Source organism: Fringilla coelebs (assembly GCF_963513975.1).
Source record: "Fringilla coelebs genome assembly, chromosome: 7".
Lineage (NCBI taxonomy): Eukaryota > Metazoa > Chordata > Aves > Passeriformes > Fringillidae > Fringilla > Fringilla coelebs.
Window position 1 is genome coordinate 22,748,545 of NC_140035.1, and position 13,073 is coordinate 22,761,617.

Below are 13,073 nucleotides of genomic sequence, written 5' to 3' on the forward strand. Positions count from 1 at the left end.
GACTTTAAATTCTATCTTGCCATCTGACTGATATACCTATGTTTATGTACTACACAGTTCTAAGTGATGACCTAAGGATACTCTTATTTCATATGGATAGGACTGAACAGAAATAAAGACATCCTTATGTTTGTTCTTGCAGTTGGTAAAAAAATTGATAATTCTGGAAAATAGAAAGGAAGGTTTTCTCTCTAGTTCAGCGGAGGTTAAGTAGCAAAAGTGAAAAATTTGTTTTGTTTCGTCACATGAGGGATAACACAGATACATGGATGGGAAACATTCATCCAGTAATTCTGGAGTCTAAATGGAGCATGAGCACAGATACCTATGCAAGTAGCAGTTTCCATTAAATATGTTATAATTTTATTTTTTATGCATACTAAAGTATGTAATAAAGATATTTTATAAATTACCCCAAATCTTCTCTCAACAGCGCCTTTGGAGACTTCTTCCCACTCAGATTTCTTCTTACTAGCATCACGTTTTTCAATAATGTAATGGGTAATTTCACTACCACCATTATCAAGAGGTGCATCCCATGTTAAATAGCATGATTCTGCTTTGATATCAGAAACAGCAAGATTTCTTGGTGGAGAAGGACGATCTGTATGAAAGCAATAGAGCATGGAACTATGTTAAAAAGAAGGCAAAGGCATTTTATTAGGTGTGATTTTATTAAAATGTTGCATCCTTACCATACACTTCAACGTGCACATTGCGGAACGCAGTGCCCAGGCGATTGGTAGCTCTCACAGTGTAAGTGCCTTTATCACTCCTCGCTGCTGCAGGAAGGATGAGTTCAGTTTTTGCCTCAGTTCTAGATACTTCTTCCTTGGTTATCTTAAGTGCATCGGATGTCTGGTCAATTAAAACTTCATTCTTGTCCCATTCAATCTTCGGCATTGGCAGGCCTGTTACATCAGCAGGAATGTTAACTGGCTCTCCCGCCTTGACTTTGATAGTATCTCCTCTCACAGCCAAACGCAACGTAACAGTTGGAGGCACTGAAAGAAGGAAAGCGACAGAGTGAAGATGGAGATGAAACAGAGAAAGTGCCTTGAGGTGTTCTAAAGACATTTACATGGATTTCTTTAAAGTTGACATACCTTCATCATCTTGTATAACTACATTGAGGGGCAGTGATGGCTCGCTTTCTCCAATCTCATTGACAGCTTTCACACGGAACTCATACATATGAAGTTCATCGAGTTTTTCAACGAGAAGAGATGTTTTTGGACAGAGCCTTGCATTAACTCTTTCATAATCTTTTGAATCATGTCTCCTCTTCTCAACAATATATCCTAAAATGGGACTACCACCATCGCTGCGTGGAGGCTTCCAGTCAAGTGTAATGGATGACTTGGTCCTCTCTGTGTACATGAACCTCTCAGGTGCTGTTGGAGGACCTATTAACAGATAAATTACAATAAGAAAAAATTAAAACATCAGAGAATTTTAAATAATAAGAATGCAGTGGCTCTGGCCTTTTAAAACCGTAGTTTTTACGCGCAAAGAATCTGAGTATGATTATGGCTTGTATAAAGTTTCTCATGTATGTGGAGAAAAAGGTAATAAGTAGCCTCTCAGTGGGCACCACTATTTTGCTATGTAAAGAACCACATCATCATCACACATCAGAGAACTGATTCAGAAACCTGACTGAAGTAATGAAGCTAAGGTAGATGCCTATCCATATAGTTGAAAAATAAACACACTTTCTGTATAGAGGGAAAGACAAAAATACTATCTAATTAATCTGACATTATTTTTTTTTCTTTTTAAAAACCCTGCAAAATGAGTCATCTTACCTAATGGATCAACTGCAAGAATGGGTCCTATTTCCACAGCTGGACCAGTACCAAATTTGTTCTTGGCACTAACACGGAATTTATACTCCTGCCCTTCAATCAGACCTGTAATATCACATTTAGATCTATCTGTGTCTACGGCCAGTCTCCATGTATGCATTTTGGCATCCTTCCTTTCAACAATGAAGCCTATGATTTCACTGCCACCATCATCTTCAGGATCAGACCAGTTAAGCAAACACATCTTTCTGTTTGTGACCACTGGCTTTAGGTCAAGGACTGGTCCAGGAACATCTGAAAAACAAAATCAAACAAGTAAGATAAAGCCTATATTGACCAAAAGAAAAGCTTATTTAATTTGAGAAAATATTTTTCTTACCAAATACTTCTACTCTGGTTCCTGCTGATTTTGTACCGCTGCTATTGGTAGCAGTAATTACATATCTTCCATGGTCTTTTCTCAATGCATTCTTAATGGTTAACTCAGATTTTGTGCCAACATTTTCAATAACAACTCGATCTTTGTCTAATTCTCCCTCGTCTATAGCCCATGTAATGGTGGGAGCAGGGCGCCCTGTCACAGTAGCAGGAATTTTAATGGTCTGTCCAGCCATGACCTGAATGCCTGCTTTCACAGAAACATCCAGCTCAACAGTGGGAGGCTCTGCGGGAGGAAGAGAAACAGTTCATTGGTTGGAGGGAGGGATTCAAACCCACCTCTTAAGCTGGACATATCTTAAAAATAACACAATCTCAATACCTTTAGGTTCTGCAACTGTTGCGGGTTCCGTTTCCCCAGGTGGTCCTTCGCCAGCCGCATTGAGGGCAGTAACACGGAGCTTATAGTCTGCACCTTCCCTCACCTCTCCAACAGTGAACTGCAGGACCTTAATGGGTTTTGCTGTGCAGCGTGACCACTCATTTACACCCATCAGCTGTTTGTACACATGGTAACCAGTGATATCTCCACCACCATTGTACACAGGAGGCTGCCATTCTAGCTCAATGGAAGTTGCACTTGTGTCAGCAATCCTTGGAATTGGGGGACCAGGTGGCACTATAAATAAACAAATAAGTGCAAATAAAAGTTAAAGGCTATGAATCCTATCTTGTTAGCTGTCTGCTATTAGCTTCTGCTAAGCCACTTACTTATTGGGTCTTGTGCAGTTTTTGGATCTGATGGTGGACTAAATTTACCAGGGCCAGCTGCATTTTCAGCACACACTCTAAAGATGTAAGTTAAACCTTCCAACAGTCCTTCAACTCTTACTTCCAGAGCATTCACAAGGTTCCTGTTGACCCGAGCCCAATGAGTACTATTGATTTCACGTTTTTCAATCCAGTATCCTATGATAGGGCTGCCATTATCTTTTGGTTCATTCCACTTAACCAGCATACTGTTGCTGGTTACATCTTCCACATCAGGCTTATTAGGTGCATCTGGTGGAGCTGAAAAACAAAAAGGTGGTTTTGTCATCATCGTTGCCCCTTCAGAGCTTACTCAAAGCTAAGAGAGCACTACGATATAAGAAATTACTAATTTTAATTCATAGTTTTTCTGCTCTCTTAGAACCTTTGATTCCTAAAGGTGATCAGTAAGCAAATTTTCAATGGTTCTCTTTTTTGGTAAGAATACTAGTCTATGAAGCACAGAGAATGTCAGTATTCAGATGTTAAGTGTTTTAAGGGTAAAGTTTTATGACAGTGATCATCATTCTTATGTGTTTACTATTGAAATTAGAGTATTTTTGATAGTTCTCTGTATTTCAATGGTTTAACATGTGCAATAATTATCACATAGCTCATTTCTTCTGGGAAACATCTACACAGATAAAGCTGAGTATTCTAACAGTCTGTTAGAGCTTCACACCTTGACTTCTGAAAATATTGTTTTTCAAAATTAAAACTTACAGAAAGGATCTTTAGCTGTCATTGGTTTTGAAACACACGGTGGTCCTGCTCCAACTCTATTTTCAGCAAAGACACGGAATAGATACTCTTTTCCTTCAATCAGTTTTGTTACATGGAATTTGCAGTGCCTGAGTGTTGAACTGACAGTGACCCAGCCCATTTCAGCTTTTGTATTGTCTTTCTTTTCCAGTACATAGTTTAGGATTTCACTTCCACCATCATCAAGGGGAGGCTCCCACTTGCAAATGACAGAATTTTTCCTCAAATCTTCAAATACAAAGTTGACTGGTGGCCCAGGAGTATCTGTGAGTAAATCAAGAAAAATGATGAGTACTCAACTCGTGCATTTCTTACCTAATACTTGGAGCAACTAGGTATTTTGAGGATATTCTTTACATACCCAACACATTGACTTCACATGAGGCTTTTGCAACTCCATGATCATTTTCTACTTTAATTGTAAATGTGCCATGGTCAGCTCTAATGGAGTCACGAACTGATAGTATGGACTCTCCTTCCTTGTGGTTGTCAACACTCATACGTTCTGGCAGTGAAAGCTGGAAAGGTTTCTCTTCTTCAGCTTCACCCTTCTTCTTTTTAGGTGCTGTTACTCTCTTTTTGATATCCTCTGGTCGGACAACTTCATCATTCCTCAGCCAAGTAATAGATGGGTAGGGTGACCCTGAAATATGTGCCTCAAGTATGATCTCATCACCTCTCTTCACCTCAAGGCCAGATTGTAGGTTTGCAGCAAGGAAGACTTTTGGAGCCTCTGTAATAACAAAGAATGAGAAATGGAGCGTAGAATCTTTCAATATGTCTGAGGATATATGGCAATTAATACAATTGATCTAATGAACAGTTCATACCAATAGGATCCACAGCTTTCACAAAAGGAGTAGTCCGAGAAGGCTCACTGATGCCAGCAGCATTCTCAGCACGAGCACGGAACTGATACTCCTTTCCTTCCTCAAGGCCTTTCACCGTGTAAGTTAGTAAGGGTACCAGATAGTCATTGCATCTCTCCCACCTCTCTTTGCCCTTAGCAAGCTTCTCTATTATATAGCCCATAATCTTGCTTCCCCCATCAAACAGGGGTGGTTTCCATGTAAGAGTTACTGATTTTGATGTTGGATTATGGACTTCAAGGTCAACAGGTGGATCTGGGGGCTCTGTAAAAGAGTAGATCAAAAGAGGGATCATATGAGAAAAGAGAGTATGAAGGTTTTATTTAAAATCCAATTTTTTAGATTATTTAATAGAAAGACAAACTTACGTTTTGGGTCTTCTGCAATGATCGGGTTTCTTAGCTCAATATAATCACCCCCTCCAATCTTATTGACAGCTTTGACACGGAAGTAATATTCACAGTTTGGGATAAGATCTTTGACTTGCCATGAAAGCTTATTTTCCCCAGACATGACGGGGATGTATGTTTTACGACCAGCTTCCCTGCGTTCCAGAACGTAATGCAAAATAGGAGTACCACCATCAAAGTCTGGAGGCTCCCAGGATACTTTGCAAGAATTCTTAGTTACTTCGCTTGCCTTTATGTCTTTACACTGTCCAGGTGGACCTGTTTTAAATAAGAATGAAACAATCAGTTAATTAAATAGATGTGAAAGTGTATTCTTATAAATGTGAAATTATATTTCATTGCTTTGCTTTGCAGAAAGCAAAGACCATAAATGTGGACAGCATCTATATGAATTTCTGTTCCCAAAGATGAAAAATAGTCAGAATTCTTAAATAATTTTTACATTTATATGCTAACTTTTCAAAATAATTGGGCTTTGAGCAGTCACTGAGTAGTTAGAGCAACCTGAGGTAAAGTGATTTTTCATGGGGCTTCATAACATCAATCTACATGTATCTGAGTTGAAGTGATTTTTCTGCCTGGCAGAAACTGTATTGTTCTAGCCCTGTTTTCTGTCAGCTGCAGGGCCCAAGTGAAGATAAGCATATTTCTCAGAATGGAAGAACATAGTTACCTATGACTTTGACATTGACTGAGCCAGTTGTTGATGCCAGCTTGTTCTCCAGTGTGATAGTATAAACACCAGCATCAGCATGAACACTGTCTATCACTTCAAGCAATGCAGAGGTGTAGTCACTCTTCATTGTTGTTCTGTCACCAGCTTTCAACTCCTTGCCATCTTTGTGCCATGTTATAGTTGGGGATGGAACAGCTCTGAAGGGTACAGGGATACTTAGCTTCTGTCCTTTAACAACAACAATGTCACGAGTTTGCAGATCAATGGTTGGATTACCTGTAAAGGTAAGTATAATGTAATCAGAAAGTTGCCAAACACCATTCTGTTTTTCAGTTATGCAGATCTGACAAAAAAAAAAAAAAAAAAAAGGAAAAGGAATTTATTCTTACAGTCTGGGTCCTTGGCAACAACTTTTTCTGAGATGTCTGATGGCTCACTAGCTCCAACAGCATTGACAGCTCTGACTCTCAGCACATATTCTTTGTCTGGAACAACTCCCTCGTCCACTTTACATTTTAGATCTTTAATTGGACGAGAATTGATTCGCATCCATTTTTCTGTTCCTGCTTCACACATCTCAACATTGTATCCGATAATAGGACTTCCACCATTCTTCTCAGGAGGTTTCCAAGCAATGCAAATGTGCTTTCGGCCTGCATCTGTGACATGTAAATCCTGAGGAGGTGAAGGAGGGCCTGCAGAAATGGAAAAGTATGGTGTGATTTTCCTCCCTGAACAGTACACAGCTTCTAAAATTCATACACTGCTTTATTCTACTTACTTGTTGGATCTTCAATATGAACGAGGTCAGTTGGTTCACTGGGATGACCACATCCAGCTTCATTTTCTGCACGGACCTGGAACTGTACATCTGTACCTTCAATGACATCTGTCACTCTGAAATTGCAATCTGGACCAGCTGTCTTACCAGCTTTTACCCAGCGAGTAGCTAGCTTTTCTTTCTTTTCAATAACATATCTGAAGAGATTAAGGAAAAATACTCTGAGGCACTTGAAATAGGAACACTTCAGACTTCTTCAAGAAAATAGATTAACACAGTGGAAAAGTAAGGAGAATAATGGATAATAGATTAAATGAACTTTTCTTCACACTTTAGCCACCTAGTCCTAGTGGGTCTCAGCCCCTAACAGGGCTGACATCACTGACAGTCCAGGTTTGACTGTCAATTCTTGAACTGTGTGTTCTGTGTTTTAGAACTGAACTGAACTGTGTTCTCAGGTTGTAGAGAACTGCAGAGGCAAAAGAACCTCCAAAATATACTTGCATCTTTGCTAGTTTGGATCTCAGTGATCAGTCCATTGAGAATATTTGAAGATACTATTACTTGGCTGTCAAAATTCTGCTTAGGACAGATTATGGCAAAGTAATGCAAATTGAGTGACTTCTGTTTCTTCAGGTAGATCTCTGTAGTTGTTTGTTGATTTAGGATGTGCTTTTTGTGACTGGGAAGGAGTAAAATAGTCTGTTTGAAAAGTGTTATAAAGAAGAAGATGAACTGAAAAGACTCCTTTTAGCTGAGTGTATACAGTTTGGATGGCAAACAAAGGCAGAAGGAAAATGAGAGCATACTACCGGCTACATTATTTTTAGTGGCTGTTATTCTGCAGGAACTGGAGACTTAAATCCATCCACATATTTTTACTATAAAATGTTTCAATGTAAAATTTAAATATTTTGAGAGAAACATCTTCACTTGTTAAAAGATGTTTACCTTCAGGAGCCTACACAAATTTAAAATGACCTTACCTTTGAATTGGTCTGCCACCATCATTCTTAGGTGGTTCCCATTTCAAATCAACATGGCCTTTTTTCACTTCGACTATTGTAAGGGCATATGGAGGCCCAGGGGTTGCTAAGGTAAAAAAATTAAAAAAGGCACATATTAGAAGATTATGAATTCATGGCACGTGAGCTAGTGATCACGCAGTAAGTTGATTGAAACTTACTGAAAGTATCTTTAGCAAGCACTGAGTCCTCAATTTCACAGTAGTCACTCTGTCCAATGGCATTTTCAGCAGCCACACGGAACACATAGAGTGAGCCTTCAGTCAGTGGGCTCACTGTGTACTTGGTATCCTTCACCGTCGTGTCAACTGTCTGCCAGCCTTTCCGCCTTACATCTCTTTTCTCAACAATGTAGTTGGTGATTGGGGAACCCCCATCTTTTTCTGGTACTGTCCATTTAAGGTCTGCTGTATTTTTAGTAATATTAATAACTTCAAGCCATCGGGGCGGTGAAGGAGGATCTGCAAAATAGGAAAAGAAAAAGTAAACCAGAATGTTGCAATTCCCACAAAAGTTCTTGGAAGACAGCGAATACACCAAAAGTATTAAAACTTTGTATTTCCTGAACTGAAGCAGGGCAGATTTAGTATTTCATAAGCCTTCCAAGAGTTAATTTAGTACCTACAAAGACAGGCAGACATGGGGCTTTTTAAATCAGAGTAGCAGCACGTTCTGAAACAGTACTCACAGAGCCTCTCCTTGCACAGCACAGGGTCACTGGGCTCACTGGGCTCGCTCTCGCCAGCCTTGTTCACAGCTCTCACGCGGAAGGAATATTCTTGTTTCTCCATAAGATCTTTGAGGAAGTGTTCAGTTGTTGGAACTCCTTCAGCCACTCTCACCCATTCGTCTGTTCCAGTCTTTAACAGCTCAATGACGTAAGATTCAATTTTTGCCCCTCCATCGTGTTCTGGCTTGGTCCAGTTCAGGGTAAGGAATGTCTTGCCAATATCTTTCACAGTTGGCTTTCCAGGAGGCCATGGTGGATCTAGACATGAGTCCAGTATTAATTATGTCATTGAAAACAATTTTTTTTGTTATTGTTGCTAAATTAAACCATTAAAAATGTGTTTATTTACCGATTGGATCTTTCACTAAGATTGGCTCTGTTTCCCTGCTTGGTTTTCCAGGTCCTGCAAGATTCTCTGCCAAGACACGGAACTTATACTTCTTCTTATTTGTAAGACCTTTAACTCTGAAAATAAAAATTAAATTTGATTAAACCAAACCTAGGCATTAATTAATTTCTAAAACATCATTCTCTCCACTCTTTATACCACAGATAACTTGGGAAACCTGAAAATACCCAAATTACTAATGATGTCAACACATTGTCAACACTAAAATGGTGCACCATGACAGAAATGAATGTTTTGAGAACCATCTTGGATTTTTGTGTGTTCCATGGTTTTTAGTTAATGAGAGTATCAGGAGAAAAAAACCTAAGGATTTTAGTAAACTGATACTTGGGATGACCATGTCTCGGCCATTTTAGAATATCTTATGGAATTATTAAGCACAGGATAACATTTAAAAGAAAAACAAGATGAATAATTCTTCTGTAAAGATACCCCTCATTGATAATAATTTAAAAAGTAAGCTACCAGGGGTAGTTGGATCAAAACTTTTGGAAACTAGGAAAAAATAAAAAAAAGTAAAACTTATTTTAAAAGCTACTGTTCTATTTTTATGTCTCTGTGATCAGTGTCACCCTAAAGTGACTATATCTTACTTGAACGTTGTATCTTTCACTGGCATTTTGTTGCATTTTATCCATTTATCCTGCTCAGGATCATATCTTTCAACCCAGTAGCCAGTTATGGGGCTGCCACCATCTTCATCTGGTTCATTCCATGTTAAAGTGACTGAATCTTTAGTGACCTCTATGGGCTTGAGACCTGTTGGAGGGCCTGGCGGATCTGTATAAATGAATTAAAAAACAAACAAACAAAACCCAAAACCATCAGTCAGGGTTTTTTTTTTCCTTCCTGTTAAAATACTGTAATAATTTATCATTAATTTAATTAACTAACCAAATGAATATTTGGCAATGATGGGACTACACTGTGCTGGCTCCCCAACACCATACATGTTTTCAGCACTGACTCGAAACACATATTCTTTATGAGGAGTTAAATTGGTAGCTCTGAATTTTGTATCTTTAATAGTTGATGACAACTTGTCCCATATTTCACTGTCTGTAGCTCTTTTCTCAAGGACGTAGTTGGTAATTTTAGAACCCCCATCATCTCGTGGAGGATTCCAGGTTAGAAGGCAGGATTCATTTGTGATTTCTGTTACATCGAATGCAGCTGGTGGACCAGGTTTATCTGTAGAGGACAAGACGTGAATGTTAATTCTCTGCTTCCATACCTTGGTACATTACTAATGATTTATATAAATAACAGAGAGCACATGCATACCAAGAACATTAACTTCAACAACAGCAGTAGCACGTCCACTGGAATTTACAGCTTCTATGATATAGGTTCCACTGTCACTCCTCTTGCTGTCTGTAATAGTGACTGTAGAATGATTAGGCTGGCTTTCAATGGTGATTCTGTTGTCAGGTCTCAAAATTTTGTCAGCTTTGGTCCAAGTAATCTGGGGCTCAGGCTTTCCAGTTACTTTAGCTGGCAGCTCAATTTTAGTTCCAGCTTTCACAGTAAGTCCAGCAAGAAGCTTCACATCTAAGAAAATTTCTGGAGCCTCTGATTTAGGAGAGAATGAAAATGTTGTTAGAGAAACAGTATTTCAGACACTGGAAAAAATAAAGCAGCTATGGCAATTTAGCAAGTGAAGTAGTTACCTTTGGCATCAATGGCCTGAATATCATCAGTTGGCTTGCTTGGCCTACTCGCTCCCATTCTGTTCAAAGCCTTAACCCGATAAGCATACCACTCTCCTTCTTGGAGCTTTGTTACTTCCATTCTGTCAAAAGAAAGAAAAAAATAATTCAAATATTTAGAGTGGTGAGGATGGCATAATTAGTTAAGAGGATTTATCAACTCTGTCGATTTACTTACTTTGTTTCAATAACAGGCTCCCCACATATCTCCCACTTGTCTGTGCCACGTTGGGATTTTTCTACCAGATAACCCTTAATGCGTGCACCACCATCATATTTGGGAGGCTCCCATGTTAGGAAGATTCCTTTTGACGTTGGATTTCTCCATTTAACATTTTCTGGTGGGTCAGGCACCGCTATTAAAAATTAAAAACATATGGGGTCTTAGAAACCAGTCTAAGGAAGATATATTATTTTTATCTCTTACTTTGAAGAAAATCAGCAAAATTTCAAATATGCTTACTTGCTGGAATTGACATATTTACAGGTTCATCAATATATGCAGGTTCTCCAGGGCCACATTTGTTGCATGCAAAAACTCTAAATAAATATTCTTTCCCTTGGGTGAGGTCAGGTACAGTGAATTCTTGGTCAACAATATGATCTGCAACCTGAAGAGAAGAAAGGTTTCAATGCATTTTTAGAATTTATTTCCAAAGAGTGATGACAAAAATAAGACAAAAAACTCAATAGCGCATGTGAAATTAATATAGAAATTCAAACGAGAAAGAGTGAACTTACTTTGCTCCAGGTTTTCCGGCTTACTTCACGTTTTTCAATTATATAGCCAGTGACTGGACTTCCACCATCATCTTCTGGAGGTTCCCATGCGAGCTGCACTGTGCTCTTGAGTACTTCTAAAACATTGAGCTCTCTTGGTGCACTTGGACAAGCTAGAAATCACAGAAATTGTATTATTTTGTAATTGGTGTTTGATAGATGATCTCTATGTAATGTATCTACCAGAAGACTTAGTCTTGTTAAATCAGTCCTCTTTGAACAGCGAAGTTACATATCCAAAACTAGAAAAGAGGTTTTTTGAGGAGGGATTTCTAGTTTTTAGTTATATTTTAATATACTTGGTTGAATGTTGTGAGATTATACATTATTAACCTAATTAGATTTTAACAAGAAAAATGTAGAATGTTACTGCTAAAATATATACATGTCCACTTACCAATGACATTAACATTAATTTCTCCTGTAACAGATGACACAGGGTTTTCCAATGTCAAGAAATAAAGTCCCTTGTCTGGGCGCTCACTCGGCGTAATTACAAGTTCTGCAAAGGAGGCAGTGGTCTTCATTTTCACACGATCACCCTCTTCTAAGACTTGGTCACCAAAATACCACGTGGCAGTTGGCACAGGGTAGCCAGTGATGGGAACACGGATCTTGATTGGCTCTGGTACAATAACTTCCAGCCCATCCTTAAATGCACTTAGGTCCATTGTAGGTTCAACTGAAAAAAATGGAAAGAGGATTCAATAAATTATTTTGAGATGCTATGAACACGGCTAATGATAATTGTGTTGAGAGGCTGTTTCTGACTGTATGTCAACCTGCAGGTCTAGCTTGCTAAATCTCAGCTTGTCTAGACCTAGTTTTTCCTTATGACTCCCTACCTCTCCTGGCTAAATGTTCTATGTTTTTTCAAAAATATGTGAGATGGTAAGGGAGATTAGTATTACCAAGTATGACATCTAATTTACTTTCTAATGTAGAAACTGCATTCTTTATTTTTTTTTAGGGATCTTCTCTGCCTTTTTTTCCTTCTGTTACCTCTCACTTTCCACAAAGGTAGGTCAGGAGACAAAAGGTCATGCCTTGCTCCTCAGGCAACCTAACAGGCCTCTACCTCATAGTACAGATAATTATCTGCAAGTTCATAATGGAGGAGAAATAGCTCATGATCTCAAATGTCTAAGGTATACCAGTTATCTGGTGAAAAATACACATATCACCCACAAGATGCACTTGACTTGTGTGCCTTATCTGATTAATTGTTTAAAAAAAATGGCATGTGGCTTACCAAAAGTATCATCTGCAGTTAATGGCCCAATGGCCTCTGCTGGGTCAGACACACCAGCTGCATTTTCTGCTGAGACTCTGTAGTAATAACTGGATCCTTGTTTTAATCCAGTTACCTAAAACACACAAACAATAATTTACTACCCCATATTAAAAATTATCTGCACATTTTACCTTTTGATGAAGGGAACATTGTACCTTAAAAGTAAGAGCAGGTACTAGTTTTGGGTTACAACGAATCCACTTGTCTGTTCCTTCCTCTCGCCTTTCAATAATATAGCCCAAGATTGGACTTCCTCCATCTTCGAGAGGGGGTTCCCATGTGAGCTGGACTGATGACTTAGTTTGATCTGAATGCTCAAGGTTAATGGGAGGACTTGGTCTCTCTGAAAAAAAAAAAATTGAGACAAATAGATTTATGCAACTGATAAAGCAGCATTGTTCTGCAAATTAAGTGTTTCTATCTTACAGTATGGTTTTTAAAGCCTTTGCACAGCTTTTTCTAAACAGATGTTTTTTAAATTGAGGTTGCATCCTAACTTCAGAGAAAAAAATATTTATAGCTCTTACTAAACCAAGTGGTAGTAAGGTACTCCTGCAAGGTTTGAAGGACAAAAGTAGGGAATTGGGAGAATATAACTGTACACAGTATTTGCAGCACACGTGTTTGTCAGT

At 38.7% G+C, this 13,073-nt stretch overlaps 1 protein-coding gene across 1 annotated transcript in view; it reads right to left on the reverse strand.

Annotated features, from left to right (window-relative positions):
• TTN (titin) overlaps positions 1-13,073 on the reverse strand; it is a 238,891-nt gene that overhangs the window by 70,479 nt on the left and 155,339 nt on the right. Inside the window, exons 177-204 of the mRNA XM_084209604.1 lie at positions 12,597-12,784; positions 12,400-12,514; positions 11,545-11,829; positions 11,109-11,260; positions 10,831-10,978; positions 10,546-10,723; positions 10,329-10,450; positions 9,943-10,230; positions 9,553-9,849; positions 9,252-9,438; positions 8,599-8,714; positions 8,208-8,507; positions 7,681-7,980; positions 7,481-7,586; positions 6,495-6,691; positions 6,103-6,408; positions 5,711-5,989; positions 4,996-5,295; positions 4,589-4,891; positions 4,120-4,491; positions 3,720-4,022; positions 2,958-3,257; positions 2,569-2,865; positions 2,188-2,472; positions 1,809-2,102; positions 1,107-1,406; positions 696-1,004; positions 414-604 (exon numbers count right to left, since the gene is read on the reverse strand). Coding sequence (XP_084065730.1) covers positions 414-604; positions 696-1,004; positions 1,107-1,406; positions 1,809-2,102; positions 2,188-2,472; positions 2,569-2,865; positions 2,958-3,257; positions 3,720-4,022; positions 4,120-4,491; positions 4,589-4,891; positions 4,996-5,295; positions 5,711-5,989; positions 6,103-6,408; positions 6,495-6,691; positions 7,481-7,586; positions 7,681-7,980; positions 8,208-8,507; positions 8,599-8,714; positions 9,252-9,438; positions 9,553-9,849; positions 9,943-10,230; positions 10,329-10,450; positions 10,546-10,723; positions 10,831-10,978; positions 11,109-11,260; positions 11,545-11,829; positions 12,400-12,514; positions 12,597-12,784 — 6,818 coding nt within the window. The remainder of the gene's footprint in view (positions 1-413; positions 605-695; positions 1,005-1,106; positions 1,407-1,808; positions 2,103-2,187; positions 2,473-2,568; positions 2,866-2,957; positions 3,258-3,719; positions 4,023-4,119; positions 4,492-4,588; positions 4,892-4,995; positions 5,296-5,710; positions 5,990-6,102; positions 6,409-6,494; positions 6,692-7,480; positions 7,587-7,680; positions 7,981-8,207; positions 8,508-8,598; positions 8,715-9,251; positions 9,439-9,552; positions 9,850-9,942; positions 10,231-10,328; positions 10,451-10,545; positions 10,724-10,830; positions 10,979-11,108; positions 11,261-11,544; positions 11,830-12,399; positions 12,515-12,596; positions 12,785-13,073) is intronic.